The 15796-nt window shown below is 55.5% G+C and overlaps 2 protein-coding genes across 6 annotated transcripts in view; one reads left to right on the forward strand and one right to left on the reverse strand.

Annotated features, from left to right (window-relative positions):
* Window positions 1-10476, forward strand: part of PCSK7 (proprotein convertase subtilisin/kexin type 7) — a 25193-nt gene extending 14717 nt beyond the window's left edge. For 2 of the 3 annotated variants that reach the window (XM_080816071.1, XM_080816072.1), the window contains 5 exons: window positions 6430-6586; window positions 7149-7243; window positions 8036-8129; window positions 8328-8445; window positions 8740-10476. In XM_080816071.1, the coding sequence (XP_080672197.1) occupies window positions 6430-6586; window positions 7149-7243; window positions 8036-8129; window positions 8328-8445; window positions 8740-9105 (830 nt within the window). In that variant the 3' untranslated portion in view covers window positions 9106-10476. Of the gene's footprint in view, window positions 1-6429; window positions 6587-7148; window positions 7542-8035; window positions 8130-8327; window positions 8446-8739 lie in introns of all 3 variants that reach the window. The other variant, XR_013967549.1, reaches the window with a different exon arrangement.
* On the reverse strand, window positions 10413-15645 carry TAGLN (transgelin). Of its 3 annotated transcripts, none has more exons than XR_013967550.1 (6): window positions 15515-15645; window positions 11965-12156; window positions 11684-11861; window positions 11303-11405; window positions 10693-11005; window positions 10413-10639 (listed from the first exon to the last, which is right to left on the reverse strand). XR_013967550.1 is itself a non-coding variant. In XM_080816073.1 (6 exons), the coding sequence occupies exons 2-6, from the start codon at window positions 12142-12144 to the stop codon at window positions 10558-10560; spliced, it is 735 nt and encodes a 244-aa protein (XP_080672199.1). In that variant the 5' UTR covers window positions 12145-12156; window positions 15515-15645; the 3' UTR covers window positions 10415-10557. The 3 variants fall into 3 exon arrangements, 1 of the variants encoding a protein (XP_080672199.1); XM_080816073.1 differs by having other exon boundaries at window positions 10415-10691; window positions 10866-11005; XR_013967551.1 differs by having other exon boundaries at window positions 10417-10685; window positions 10767-11005.
* Window positions 15646-15796: the final 151 nt, after the last annotated feature.

Here is a 15796-nt window from a genome sequence, read left to right on the forward strand (position 1 = left end):
ATCACCCCCTGTCTCTACCACTGAAGACTCGGTTCCATGGCTCACAGTGCCCCCTTTCCCGGTCAGGCACGGGGGTTAGTTCAGAGTTCATCCTTCTCGACCTTTCTGCTGCTGTGACCCTATTCACGCGGCAGCCTCCCTCCTGTGAAGCCTCCATGACCTCCTCTCTCCAGAGCCCTCTCTTAGCTCCGCTGCTGAGGTCCTCGCGTCCTTTGTGGGCCCGGTCACCGCTCCCGGCCCGTGAGTGCCTCCTCACACTCCTCTGTGGCTCTGTCTCCTCCCTCGGGTCTCTCCCTCCGTCCGCCGTGCAGCAGTTCTCCTGACTTCCACGAAGGATTCTTAGCTCGAAATCTCATCCTCTGATCCCTTACCGGTGGGAGGGATAGAGATTGTCAGAGCTTCCCCAAGATCACAAGCCGAGGAAGCGCTGGGACCTTCTGGCCAAGGCAGGGAGAGTTGAGAAAGACCCTGACTTGTTCCCAAATGAGAATAATCAGACAGACGGTCCTCATCAGCTGGGACTTGAATGCTTCTTGCAAGTCAAGCACCCTTCTGGGTGTTCCTTCATTTAACTCCGTAACTCACTTGGTTCTGGCGTCCCCACGGGCACGGCCACCGGAGTCTGTCCGCACCAGTAGAAAGGGCGTGTGGCATGGCCCCACACATATCCTAACACAGACGGGCTCTCGTGGGACTCTTTTTGGATTCCATTCTGTTCTGTGACGTTCTGGAACATGGCATTGACGCTCTGTGAGCCCCTTGTCTGCCACGTTAATGCTCTCCTCCTGTCGTGCCACCAGTATCCCCCTACAGCATCCTCTGCCTGCGTCACCGTGCAGCGTTGGGTGTCCCAACAGCACACGGCACGTCACAAATACGACATTTCAGATTTCATTGTCACCCTCCAAAAGCCAGCTTACTTTCCAGGTTTCTCCCATTTTCCGTCAGAGCCCTTGCCTTGCTGTAGAGTCGCACGCTTGAAGGTCTGGTGTGGTCAGCCGCTCCGGACCCCTTGCTTCTCCCCAGGTCTTGCGTTCTGGTGCAAGGCAGTCTTTCCGTATTTCTCTGCAAGGTCTCTCGATCGATTCACTCATTCATTCTGCTAACGCGAGACCCACCTCGTTCCAGGCACTGCGTTAAGTTCTGGGGATTCAGAGATAAGACAGGATTCCTGCCCTTAGGACCTCACAGTCTGGGAGGGGGAAGGCAGCCTGTCTGCTGTTGAGATGACACAGTGTCAGAGAGAGAGACGACCCCCACCCAGGCAAAACAGGAGGGCTCTTAGAGAAGCCAGGGGCCGACCTGAGCTGGGGGAAGAGGTGAGGAGAGGGCCATCTAAAAGCAGGGGCCACACGTGTAAAGTCCACAGAACTTCAGGGAGCCTCGACTTGTGTGGCATGGCTGGGGCGGGGCCAGACAGAACCGCGTGTGCCTCAGTAGGGAAGTTGAATGTGACCTGGAGGTCTGTATGTGGGGAGCCTTTGAGATAAGTTGTCACAAGTTGCTGGTAGGGGAGGGTGAAGGAGACCAGTCCATCCCTAGTCTTTCAGAGCTATATACTCGGTCTCTGCCTTCACATGACTCTGGGAAGGAGAAGTGAGGACTACTTTTTTTTTTTTTTTTTTAAGATTTTATTTATTTATTTGACAGATAGAGATCACAAGTAGGCAGAGAGAGAGAGAGAGGAGAAAGCAGGCTCCCCGCTGAGCAGGGAGCCCGATGCGGGGCTTGATCCCAGGACCCTGGGATCATGACTGGAGCCGAAGGCGGAGGCTTTAACCCACTGAGCCACCCAGGCGCCCCGAACTGAGGACTATTGATGGAACAAGATTGGCTATAAATTGATAAATATTGGAGTTAGATGTTGAGAACACCTGTTCTATTTTTTTATATATATCTGGGATTTTCTGTAGTCAGAATGTATACGTATGAATGTATATATAACTATATACGTGCATTTATGTTTTTTAATATATAAAAAGATTGCCAAGTTTTTGAGCTTGAGCAACTGTCTAGTTAGTAGTGATATCAAATGAGATGAAGAACCTAGGCCCAAGAACAGATCTGGGCGAGGGCTGGGCAGTGTGAATGACCAAGGCCTGGAATTTGGCTCTGCTGTGTTTGAGGTTTCGGGCAACACCTAAAGGTTATATCCAGAAAGCAGTGAGGAAGTAAGTTCAAAAGGGAAGAAAAGGTCTGGGGAGGAGGCCCCCAGGGTAGGTGGGCAGACAAAGGATAAAAGGATAAAAGAGGACTGCATTAAGGCGGTGGTAGGAGGAAAGACCCTTCCCAAGGAGAACTGGAGGGATGAGATGGCCTGGTGGGGGATGGGGGGAGGAGGAAGTCAGGAGGCTGGTATCGTGGGAACTCAGGGCTGTCTCAGTGAGAGAGGGCAAGGAGACAAGGACGGAAGGGGTGGCCCTGGGTTTGCTGCACAGGCCCCTGGTGCCTTCGAGAACTGTTTCCAGTTACTCACAGGGGCAAACACTCCATCGCAGCTGATTGAGTGATTCGTAGAGGCAGGAGATTTCTGGTTAAAGATGGCAAATTGTTACATCCTTTTATTTCTACTTTCTCCCAAAACCTCACCAAAATAAGAATAAAGGAATAAAAATGGTATAAGCACAAGGACAAAGAGAATGGGAGAGAGACCTTAGCAAATGAGAGATTTCTTCACATTTTTAGAAGATGAAAAACAAAATGGAGAAGTAAGCAGGGCTGAGAAAATTGCATACCAAGTGTCTGCAAGGGTGATACTAAGAAATAAGCCCCTTCATGCCCCAGAGTCCCAGCGGGCTCGGGACTCAGAAGTCCCATGTGCTCCAGGAGACAGTGGCAGGTATGAGGCCGGAAATAGGGATCCGTAAAAAGGTAGATGCCGGGGCACCTTCTCCCATCCTTGGCAGCCAGATGATGTCCCTTCCTTGTTCCGCCAGGAGTTGGGAGGTTTCTTGTCCAGAGACAGGGAATGTCCTGGGAGAGGGGGCCCCTCCCCTCCAAGCCAGCTACCCAGATCCCAGGGCCCTGGCAGCCAGGAGCTTGGTGGCTCCTCTCTGGGACAATGAAGGGCCTTCACCGAAAGACTTGGAGATACAGACACGGAGGGCTCCTCCATGAACCAGTCCGGGGCCAGGCCGGCTGACTTTAGTTAGGGAAGCCTCCAAGTACAAAACTATTGGCTCTAAGCCAATACGGATCACTGGCTATTTTGGGGGAAGAAGAACAAAAACAAAAAACCTCCGAATCCTAAGGATGTTGTTTTTAGTCACTAAAACTCAGCCGAACTGCTTATCCTGGGATACAGGATAGGTATGGGGATACAGGAGAAGGTAGAGTAAGGATACTTCCACACATTGCCTGAAGCTGGTAGGAGAGGCAGTGATTCCACAAGGAAGCATAAACCAAGGGAAGGAGAGGATGGGGAGAGAGAAAGGGAGTGTAGGCAGAGAGGAGACAGACGCCCAAGGCAGGGCAGCGGATGGTAACGGGAGCCAGGGAGCCCGAGCTGGAGTCGCCGGGGGAGGGTGGTTCTGAGGGAGCTTCCGATTTGTTTGTTCATTTGAAGAAATAGTAGTCAGAGGGGTCATGTGGTTCTTTTGTGCAGTTTGGGAAGCATGAGTGATAGGGGACATGGAGTAAACACAGGACAGTTACTAACTGCAGAGGGGACATCAGCAGATTGTTCAGAAAAGGAAATATTATATACTACTTGGCTAAATCCCATATAAGATTTATAAGGCCATAGTAAGGAAACAAAATATTAACCTAACTAAAAATGGTGCTGTAATTATTTTGAGAGGACAGAAGGGGACGGCAGGGTAGGAAGAAGGTCGGTGTGGTATCAGATCCTCACGGGCTATGATTAGAAGTCGATATATAATGTCTAAAACTGATAAACCATGAAATAGTCACACATGCCTATTATTTGGGAACGTGAAGGTAGATCCCAGAAGAAAACAACCAAAAGCATTAAGAAGTGTTTGCTTCTGGGGAGTGGCTCAGGAAGATGGTGAGGAATGGGGTAGGAAATTGTTCTTTCACTTTTAAAACCATGTATACTGTCTTGACAGGAAAAAAATGTTAAGAATGAACGGGAGGGTAAGAAGTAGAGATAGAGAACGTAGACATCTTTTCCGAGAAGTTTACCAGGAAAGGAAAAGACGTAATATCTGATACTTACATAGTCTTAATACTGGGTATACGTCTAAGTACTTCATGTGTATGAACTAATATAATCCTCCTGTCAACCCTAGGAAGTAGGTACTGTTACTCTCCAGGTTTTCCAGATAAGGAAATGAATCCGATCCTCAGAGCTAGGTCAAGGCTGAGCTGGGATTTGAACCCAGGCTGGATGGCACCAAAGGCCACATTCTTCACGCGGTGGGCAGAAGAGAGGGAAGAGTTGAGAAAGGGTTTATTTGTTTTTGGTTTTCATCTGTAGCAGCAAAGACATAAGAAGATCAGGCCAAGAAGATGGCTAACGGGGCTGGTCCGATGTTGGACTCTGGCCAGAGAGTTGCTGTGGAAGGAAAAGAAAACCAAAGAAGCCCGAGAGGGTAAACAAGAGGGTGCTAGAGAGCTGAGCGGCGGGATCTGAGCTGTTATTAGAGAGGAGCTGGGTGGCGCCCAAGGGGATGAAGGAAAGGATCAAGAAGGGAGTGAGGAGAGCAGAGAGATGAGATGTCCTTGTGCTCAGAGAAGGTGGGTGGGACATTGGCTTGGAAGACTTGCCAGGTGGAATGAAAGACCATTCACACGTGCACACATCTATGCCCAGGGAGCGGTCCAGATCAGTATTTCCCAACATGTTATCAAGAAGTGTGGGAACTTCTTTGTTGTCATTTTGCTCAGTGACTCCTCTGATTGGTCATCAGCTAACGTGCATTGCTTATCTGATGAAACCCACAAAGAGAGTTTCTAAGCTGTTTGGAAGTGAGGCAGTGCTGGATAATGACGTGGCCTGGGGTGTGGTCATGGAAGTGGGTGCTGACATCGTCGGGACGGAGGAGGTAAACAGTATGAGGTCACGATGACATGGGACAGCAGTCCTCTGGGTGCCGTGTGATAGCCGATGACGGGGGCTGGTGCATTTCCGTGAGCGAACTAGAGTGGGGCTGAGCAGGAGGCCTGCGGACACAGGGCCTGGAAGGACAGAAGGTGGTGTCACGGGTTGAGCCTTGCCTCCCGTCTTCCTTCCGTGTAGCTGTCCACCACCCTGGAAGGAGGAGGTGCTTGTCTCCGCCTCACCTGTTGGAACGGATCAGTGGGAAGAAGTGCTTTAGAAAGAATGGTGTCTCCTTGCCCCCTAATTTTCCACCATCCCCCAACTGAGGAATTCTTCCACGTCAGTCATTCGCATTTTTCTTAAACTTGGTTTTGAGATAACTGTGGATTCACAGGGAACTGCAAAGCAGTGCCCAGGGGAGTCTCATGCACCCTTCTCCCCGCGTGAATGTCTGAAACAATTCCAGCCCAGTAGCAAAACCAGTAAAAGGACATGGCTATGGTCCATGAAGGATACTCAGACACACACTCCTGTTTGTGTGTCGGGGTGGGGGCGGGGCTCCCTCACAGGTTTACCACACCTGGAGCCTTGGGTACCCACCACTACCACCAAGACCCAGGCCACCCAGCCTCACTAGATTCCGTCGTGTCACTCCTTGGTGGCCGTGCCCATGCCCTCGGCCCCATCCCTCGTGTGTGGCAGCCACTCAGCTGGCAGCCAGCTCCATGCTTGTATCATTCATGAGGATCACGCAGCGGAAGTCACGCTCTGCGTATCCTTGTGAGACAGGCTTTTTTTTTTTTCCATTCAGCACCATTTCCTCCAAGTGTATTCCATTGACTAGTTTTTTAGAAATTTGTACTGCCTTCTGTATGAAACACGTCCATTTCTCCCCTGCCTTTGGGCCATCTCCCCTCCTGGAACATACCACTGCCCACAGCACTCTCGACCAGGCTGTGTTCATCCCCTTCTGCGGAGGCTCTCCCTGCCCCGTGCCTAGAGCCTCTCTGTTTTAGCATCAGTTATGTCCTCCTCACACCGTCTCGTTCTCCCCTTGCAGGTAGAAGGCAGAGATCATGTCCAACTTACCTTTCTATCCCCAGCATCTAGTACAGTGCCTGAAATGTAGGAGGTACTCAGTAAATTCTTCTTTGGATGAATGAATGGTTGAAGCTGCCCTGTTTGGTTCTTACGTTGTGTCTTGAATATGTGATCTTCCCAATGAGACACTAAACGAGATTTTCAGCCCCTTGAAATCAGCCACAACATCCCATTCACTCACCTGTGCTGGGTCCCGGTTAGGGCTGCATTGGGTATCTGTATGTGGGTTCAGTGAGTATGTGCCTTTGTGTGTGTTGGGAGGAAGTGAGGGCGTAAGTGTTGATGGGGCTGGTTTCCCAGCTGCCCAGCCTGACTTCCCACAGTCAGCAGGACGGACCTGGAGATGTCGGGGCTGAAGACGCTAGAGCACGTGGCAGTGACAGTCTCCATCACTCACCCACGACGTGGCAGCTTGGAACTGAAACTGTTTTGCCCCAGTGGCATGATGTCCCTTATCGGCGCGCCCCGCAGCATGGACTCGTACGTATGCCTGCCTGCACCTTCTGAGCCTTTTTTGGCAATGAGGGTCTTTGCAAGGAAAAGATAGAGCAAAAGTGGACACGGACACTGTCCTCAGCTGTCATGGCACTGGCTGACTGTGGTGGCGGGAAGCCATTTCCTACCTGCTTCGTAGAGGTCACTTACAACGTGCTAAGCACTGCACTTGACAAATACTTCCTCTAATCCTTACAAGAACGATGCAGAGGAGACTTTACCCTCTTTTTACAAATGAGGAAACAAGTCACAGAGCTAGTAAGTGCCTCAGGAAGTAACAGTAAGCCTAGATCTGTCGAGCTCCCCGGCCTGTGCTCTCTCCACATCTGCTTTTCCCACTAGCACATGCTGACAAGTCCCTCAACTCGTGGGATCCCCAGGGAAGGGACAGCACTTGGGGACCCCTCATGGCACGCTCCCCAGTAGCTGGAGCTCTGGCCACAACAGCTATGTTCTGATGGCTCCTACAGTTAGAAATCATGTTTGTGAAGAGGGTCGGTTCCCTGCCCCACGTCTTCCGGATTTTCTACTCTTTTCTTCCCCCCAGAGACCCAAATGGCTTCAATGATTGGACCTTCTCCACTGTGCGGTGCTGGGGGGAAAGAGCGAAGGGGATTTACAGACTTGTGATCAGGGATGTAGGTAAGCCTGCCCCCCACCCGCGTCCCCCCACCATCTGGTCCCTCTGGAGCTCAGAGTCCCTGCAGAAACCGCCCCATGGAGAATACTGCCATCGGACCGACAGGGTAGATGCCGAGAAATACACCCCATCTAGAACATGGGCCCTGAGATCTGAGACTGTTCATTGATCCTACCTCTCATGTTCCTTGGAGAAGTGACTGATCCATTTTTCCTCAGGATAGCAACAAAAATTCCTTGTTGAAACCACATTTCAAGTCCTTTCACATATAACCATCCTTCGACCAGCCCTGGTAGGCAGGTAAGGGCAGGACTAATTTTCACCATTTTTTTGTTTTTTGTTTTTTGTTTTTCCTTTGTTTTTTAACTGAGGCCCACCCAAGGTCTGAAACTGGCGCAAGGTCATACACTATTCCAATGAGGAGAGTGGCAACCGAACCCAACTCTCCTGGCTTCCTGCCAAGTTAGGTATTCACTAGACTGCTGGTTTTCAAACCTTGCTTTAATTTAGTAGAAGGACATTTTTTTTTTTCCAAGCAAAATCCCAGCTGAAACCCTAAAATGTGAACGAGAGAAAGGCAGACCGTCTTTGCTTCGGAACCACACCTTTCAGCCTCGCCGTCTCCATCCCTGAGGGCCCCCGCGAAGCACCTCTGTAGAACCCCTGGGCAGTGGACCATGTGGCCGAGTCCCCCCAGGGGCCGGGGGGAGGGGGGCGGATGCGGGCCGGGCCTCTGCTGTTTGGGCAGCCAGTGGGGGGGCCGGGCTCACGGACTGCCCCGCTTGCGGCTCTAGGAGATGAGACGCTCCAGGCTGGCGTGCTCCGGCAGTGGCAGCTGACCCTCTACGGCTCTGTGTGGAGTCCAGTGGACATCAGGGACAGGCAAAGGTGGGTGCCAGACGCAGGTGCCAGGGGGAGGCAGCTCCTGGGGCCCAGAGAAGCCACGCAGGGAGCTCCACCGCCCTGGGACCCCTTCTTGCTGTGGGCCTTCCTCCCTCCCCAGCTGTGAGGTGGGAAAACCAGTGAGGCCAAGGGGTCAGGGAACCAAGTTCAGGAGGGCGTCCTCATCTCTTTTCTTCTGCACAGACTATTAGAAAGCGCCATGAGCGGAAAATATCTGCATGACGGCTTCACTCTGCCCTGCCCTCCTGGGCTGCAAATCCCCGAGGAAGACGGTTACACCATCACCCCTAACACCCTCAAGGTACGAGGGCCCAGCCTCCAGCTCCAGGCAGGCGGGCGGGCAGGAGTGTCCTGGGGGGTCTGGACCTTACTGGGGTACTCCAGGTGACTTGAGAAGTGACGGGTTGCAAGGAGCTGGCTGGGCCCCCACTCGACTACTAGCTCTAAGAGGGCGCTCCTTGGGTCGGGGCAAGTGCTTTGGGGTGGGAGAGGCAGTCCCGAAAGTGACAGATTCTCCGAGCTCATTGTTCTGGGTTGAGAAAAGCCACAGGCTTTGGGAAACCATCCCTAACTTGGGTGCTTGACTTTTCCCCAGACTCTGGTGCTGGTAGGCAGTTTTACCATCTTCTGGACTGTGTACTACATACTGGAAATCTACCTGAGCCAGAGGAATGTGGCCTCTCACCGAGTTTGCAGGAGTGGACCCTGCCACTGGCCCCAACGAAGCCAAAAAACCAGGGAAGAGGGGACAGAGCTAGAATCAGTGCCACTTTGCAACAGCAAGGATCCAGATGGAGTGGAGACAGAAAGTGAGGGCCCTCCCACCACGTCTGATCTCCTTGCCCCAGACCTGCTGGATCCGGGGGCCTGGGGCCTATCCCAGGACAGGAGTACCCTGAACTGCCCTCATCATCACCTAGCCCCAGACCTGCTGCAGGGGAAGAAGGAGCAGATTTGCTGACCCAAGGCCCAACAGGCTCAACATGGGACAGGCTCTTCCTTCCCGAAGCCGGGGAAGCTTGGAAGCCTGCTCTGAAGTCCCGGGAGCCCCAGAGAGAAGGCAGCCTGACGCTACCATCAGGAATCCACAGGCTGGAGAGCACCCTCTGACTACGTTCAGGGAGGCCGAGGGCCGTCTTAAGGTGCAGCGACAGAGGAATCATGCCGTGTGAACAGTGTGGCCACGGCCGCTGGATCTTCCTCCCATTGGACAGGAGCTTCCGGTCAGAAGGTCTTGACCAAGGGCTCGGCGCCCCGCCATGGGGCAGGCCTGCCTCCTCATTTCTCCTGGGCAAGCCGGTGATGTGGGTCACAGGGACCCTCACCCATGCATGGGTGGGGCGGCGGCTGCTATGGCCGGAGGAGCCTCTCCGCAGAAACGTCCCCCAGGTCACAGGGGAACAGGGCTCAGGGCGAAGGCCGGGAAGAGCCCGTGGGTATATGCCTGTCCTTTTAATGACCCAGGACCTAGAAAGAGCAGTCTCTTCCTGTCCTTCCCTCCCCTTCCTGCCTCTACCTGGAGCCTAGGACCTACTGGTATGATAGCCTTCGGCCCAGCACACTCACCCTGGAAGCCACTGCCTCCTTAAGCCCTGATCAGAAGCCAACCTTGAACACAGCCCTGACTCCTCCACCATCGCCCCCCACCCTCCACCCTGAGGGATCGGTACGATGCTCCTGGCAAGGCCGAGGGGTGGGCGCGGCTCCCCAGGGCCTGCGAGGTGGGTCTGCAGCAGTACTACGACAGGGGTCTGCCACTGCCACTCCAGCCCTGCGAATGCCCTGCCTTCCTCTGCAAAGCGCTCAGGGAAATGGCCTTACCCGCTGGAGGCCAGCTGTCTGCCTGACCGGCTAGGACTCCTCCCGGCCTTGGCCTCCTCCCCTCTTCTGAGCTAGTTGGTTGATCTAAATTTTTTTTTTTAACGCTTAAGATTTGGGTTTCTCTTTTCACAGCAACATTTGGTTGAATGTTTTTCTGCACAGCTTTTCCAAAATAAAAACCTTCCACGCAACTCTGCCGCTCCCCATCCCCTTTCATCTGCCTCTCAGAGCTCATGAATGTCGCTCCTCTTGGCCTTTGGTCCCTGGTCCCTGAGATTCACTCCTCCTCTGCCTGGAAGGAAGCTGACTCCCCTGGGATCCTTGAATTGGGGGGGGGGGGGTCCTTCAGAGCTGATAGCCAGGAAAATGTAAATGTTCCCTGCCTCTTGCCTGCTCATAGCTCGTGGAACCAGAAGTGACTAGGGCAAATCAAACTCTGCCAGCCAGGCCTGAGAAAAGATTGATGTATATATTTGTTTTTTTTGAATTTCAACCTCCAAAATATTCCAGCAAAAAAAAAAAAAAAAATGGGAGTTTGGGCTGGGTTTCCTTCAACGGGAATCTGCGGCCAAGGAGGATGGTGGACTTGCCCCTACCAGCCGCCCCCAGCCCACGTCCCCCCCCGCCATTGCCCGGCCCAGGGTGGCGAGAGATGGTGGGAGACGGTAGGGGAGCTGAGAGGAGGGTTCGGGGAGTGGTGCTTTGGGGTAAGAAGTTGGGCTGAGGCTGAGGGGTGGGGGGGGAGCTGCCCAAGTGTGGTCACCTTTGCTCAGTGACGGGGCCTCGAAGCTTGGCCGGGGCTGAAGGAACTACACGGTGTGGGTGAGCAGGCTAGGCAGGACGGCTGCAGCCGGCGAGCTGGGGAAGGGCAGGGCCGGGGGCTGGCCCACTCCCTCTAACTGATGATCTGCCGAGGTCGTCCGTAGCCCGTCATGCCAGCCTGGGAGGCCCCTCTGTTGCTACCCATCTGTAGGCCAATGACATGCTTGCCCTCCTGCAGTTGGCTCTCTGTGAATTCCCTCTTATGCTCCTGGGCTTTCCTAGAAGCGGGAAAACCAGGATAAAGACTCACCAGGACTGCACATTCTCCACCTGGGTTCTGTTTCCTCTGTCACTTCTAGCCTCATCCCACGTCCCCCATCTCACTTCTCCTCCCTTCACCTTGCGTGTCCCACGGGCCGTGGACACTGGCAAGCAGCAGGGACCCATCTTCTCCTTAGCCCAGACCTTCACTTCGTACCTTCCCAACTATCCACTGCCCCAGGTTAGCCCAGGCCACCTCCCATCTCACACAGCGATACATGCTTAGCGCCCAAAGAACCCTGGTGGCCACGTACTTCATGAACCAGTTGGGATCTCCACGGTAGTGCCCATCATTCTTGGTCACCGCCAAGCTGCCCAGGGCCATCAGGGTCCTCTGCACTGCTGCCAAGTCTTTGCCTGGGAGAATAAAGAAAGGAATGGGGGTGGGGGTGAACTTCAGGTCCACGTCCACAGGGCTCCACGGCAGGGCCTGCCCTGGCTCAGAAAACTGGCCAACCCGGGGGATGAGGAGGCTGCAGCAGATCCTACGATGCCCTCGAGTGTGACTGGCATTCTCTCGGCACATCCCATTCCCACTCTGCAGACGTGTGGTGGCATGCTCGGACCGCTCCTTGTCCCCTCCGCCTCAGCTTCCTGTCCCCCACCTGCCGCCTCCACCCCTCTTCTCTCGGTACCTTCAAAGAGGTCGACAGTCTGGAACATGTCGGTCTTGGTGACCCCGTAGTCCTCCGCCGCCTTCAGGAACTGAGCCACCTGCTCCATCTGCTTGAAGACCATGGAAGGAGGGTTGTCGGGCACCTTCACTGGCTTGGAGCCGTCAGGATACAGGCTGTTCACCAGCTTGCTCAGAATCTGCCAGGCACAGAACGCAGCTTGGCACTCAGCTCGGGGTGCCTGCCCCGCGAGCCCAGCAGGATGGCGAAGCCCCAGCCCCCCTTCCCGGGGCGCCACTCACCACGCCGTTCTTCAGCCAGACCTGGAAGCCCAGGCGCCCGCGGTCCGGGCGCCCCACGTCAGGGCCGCACTGCACTATGATCCACTCCACCAGCCGCTCCTCCAGCTCCTCGTCGTACTTCTTCTCGATTTTGGATTGTACTTCGCGGCTCATGCCATAGGAAGGACCCTTGTTGGCCATGTTGTGAGAGAGCTAAAGCAGCGCCAGCCAGAGAAGGGAGGTCAGAGGGTCAGAGACCAGCTCGGCTCTCGCTTGTGCTAGGCAGGCCTTGGAGATCCAGGGGGACGGAGGGGGCGGTGCCCATCCGTCCTAGACATTGACTTAACTCCCCTGGTTTCCTCATTTTGTTTTCATGGCACTGCCCATCATACCCTCCGTCCAGGGAGCCTCTCTGAACTTAGGGACCAGAGAAACAGGACACCAGATCTTTGGAAGTCTGGAGCAAGGATAGTAAACTGACTTCGTGACAACCAGACAGTGGCAGACATCTTAGGCTGTGCGGCAGTATGGTCTCTGCCACTAGAGCGTGAAAGCAGCCTCAGACAATACGTAAACAAGGGAGCATGGCTTTGGGCCAATAAAACTTGACAAACAGCAGGCTGCATTTGGCATACGGGCCAGAGTTTGACAACCGCTGCTCTAGAGCCTTCTTTCTTTGCCAAGACTGGCCACAGAGGCACTGGAGGCCACAGAGGAGGCCACACCACCCCCTCCCCTGGCACCGAAAGAAAGCAGCAGGTTTCCTTGTCCAGGTAGGCGTGAGGGGTTTGCTGGTTCCGCCTGAAGTTACGGAGTTACCTTCTCCCTCCGCTTTAGCCTCTAGCCCCAAAGCTGGAAGTGCAGAACGCCCGCTCTTTGCCAGCTCAGCTTGGCCTCCAGCCTGCAGTTGCGGAAGAGGCTCCAGCTTACCCACCTCTGGCAAGGCCTAGGAAGCGAGCAGAACCCACGAGCCTTTGGCCAAGAAGCCGCACTTCCTCAGGTGGCCCAGGAGAGAGAGAGAGAGAGAGAACTGACAGATCCACGGACTTCCCCTTGTGCCCCAGGTTCCCGCCACCCTAGTAGCTGAGCAACTGAGGAGCCAGAGCCCTCCAGGGAACCCCCAGAGCCAAGAATCTGCCAGCCAGAACATGGGGAGCCCCTCCCTGTGTAGACCAGGCGCCAGCTGCTGCCCTGAAGGCCTGGCGCTGGCCCTGCTCGGGAGAGCCTCGTAGTGTGGGGAAAGTCTGTAGGAGCAGGGCCTGCAAGGTGGCCGGTCCGAGGAACCCGACCTGGCTGCAGGGGTCACCCAGGGGTGGTGCCCAGAGCTCCCCGGGAGAGCCCTCCCTCCAAGAAAGGTACCAAACGAGGCCAGACCCATCGCCTGGCCTCAGAGAAGTCAGAGGTCGGGAGGGAGGCTACCCCGCCTCCCTCTCTGGCCAGAGTCAGACCTTCTCCCCACTCCCCACCACCGTGGACAGCTGAGTGACAGTCCTCGCTTGCCATGCTCCCCGGTCAGCTGCCCTAACCTTCCTTCCCCTCCAGCTGACAACTTTCCTACGTTCAAGCTCCCCGTCGGTGCCCGGGGGAGGCGGGCATCTATCTCAGAGGGCTCTGCCTTCACCGAGCCACTGTCTTGTTAAGTCGCCTCCTGGAGATGACCTGGGAGAGCCGGCCCTGACCCAGGGACAAAAACTGTTCTTCCCACGCGGCCCTTCATTCCTTTTCCAAGGCATCCCCCTGAGGGGACAGCAAAGGTGGAGACAAAGAACTCATCTAAACTCTCCCTTCTCTCAGGATGTGTAAAGCCCCAGAGGGCTGGTCTGAGCACCACCACCCATCTCCCCTGCCAGCTGACACCCAGAGAATCCCAAAGCAGTCTCTGCTCTGTTTCCCTCTAAACAGGCAGCCCCTTCCTTCCCCGCCTGCGGTGTGTCTCACACCTGCTTCCCTGCTTCCCAACCACTGAGGGGCAAAGACTAGCTGTCAAAACCCATGAGTCAGCTGGGACCAGGTACCTTGGGCCCACCCTTCATCCTGGCCCCGGCTCAGCCTTCACCCCACCAGCCCCAGCAGGCAGCATGCGTCCCTGTGGTCCAGGCCCCCACCACCTTCCACAAGCCTGCCCCCCTCCCCGGCACTCTCCAACAGACCTGGCCTCCCATCGGCCCTCCCTCCCAGACAGTGGGCTGGGCCTGTGAAGAGCAGGACAGGCAGAGTGCCCCCCACCCCCACCAGCTTCCAGTCTAGGAGAGTCAGAGCAAACAGTGGTATCAAGGCCCACCGCGACAAGGACGCAACGTTGCAGCCCATAGATCTTGAGACAATATTTGGATTTTGATCAGAACAGGGAGGGGGATGAAAGGCACCCCACCCACCCCACCCTTCTCCCCTCTGGTGAAGAGTACGAAGTGGAGAGTTCCAAGAAATCCCTCTCAGTCCTCCGACCAAGACCACCCCAGTCCCACCTTGATGTGAAGCTGAGAAGAGGAGAGGGAGAGGGAGAGGGTTGCCAGTCAAACCACCCAGGAGCCTTTCTTGATAAAGCCTCCTAGGACAGGAGAGGCAGGACAGCCCCTGCCCTGTGGCTCTTGTCAGCTTCCTCCACCACCCAGAGAAAGAATAAAATCCAGCTGTAAAGGGACAGCGTGTACCTGCTACCAGCAGGAACCCACAACAAATAGTAGAACCAGGGGTCTCTGCAGGACCGCCGGGGCCCCCCGATCCCTCGGAACACAGGAGCCAGCCTCTGGGGCTCTCTGACACAGCCAGAGGTCGGGATTATCTCAGTTCTGGCAGCAGAGAAGTACGGCCCTATTCACTGCTACCCTTTGGATAGCAACCACTGAGGGGAAGCAGCCAGATCCTTCAGGAAGGGCCCAGGGTCCCAGGCCCACCCAGGCCAACACTGCAAAACTCCTGCAGGGCCCATCCCTTACCCCTTTGCCTGCAGTGGGGTCACCTCCCATTTTCAGAGGATGGAAGGAGCCATGTGTCCAGAAAAGCCCCTCTTGTGCCCTTCCCCACCTGCCTGTGGCCCTCCCCACTGCCTCAGTGGCTCCCCAGAGCTTCTCCTTTGCTGCTCAGGCCCTGGGTACCCACCCACGGGCCCTCGCTCTCCAGCACTGGAGAACTTGCCCAGCTTCCCACCCCCTTGCACAGCCTCCTGGATGGACACCAAACACAGCCTTGTGTCTAACCCAACACCTCGAGCCCATCACACACCCCACGGGCATGATGAGGGCTGAACACGGGAGCCCCCTGCCGCACCCCAGGCGTCAGGGTCTTTACCATCAGTCCCTCTGCATCAGCCAAGTCATCCTCAACATTTCCACCTGCCCCGGGCTCTCCAGTCTGAACAAGACGGGATCTGGCAGGCTCATCCCCACCGTCAAATACGACCACCTCCCCACCTGGAGATCAGGAATGCACACTAACAGAGAGGGTGGCCTTCTCCACCCAGAAAGCTGGACACCAGGACCGCCCCCCCCCCAAGGCCCTGTCCCCAGGACCCCTACTGCTACCGTCAAGCCCTAGCCTGCCTGCCTTCCAACCCAGGGATACATGCACTTACAGGGGTTCCTCCGGCTCGCGGGAGGGAAGGAGCACTCCGTGTCTGAACTTGGACAGACAGGATGGGGCGCTGGCTGAGTGGGGGGTTTAAAGGGCTGCTGCCGGGGTGATGTCAGCCTCCCCCGCTGGCTCACCCCTCGGGCCCCCTCCCTGCTAGAAGAACCCAGCCTGTTCCCCACCCCCGGCCCCCCCAGTGACTCCACACAGGCTCCATATTTGGGGAAAGACACCAAGTTGGAGCAGTCTGCCGGGGGCTGCCCGAGACATTCTCTGCGTGCTTCGG

The sequence above is a fragment of the Martes martes genome (genome assembly GCF_963455335.1).
Source record: "Martes martes genome assembly, chromosome: 10".
Taxonomy (NCBI): domain Eukaryota; kingdom Metazoa; phylum Chordata; class Mammalia; order Carnivora; family Mustelidae; genus Martes; species Martes martes.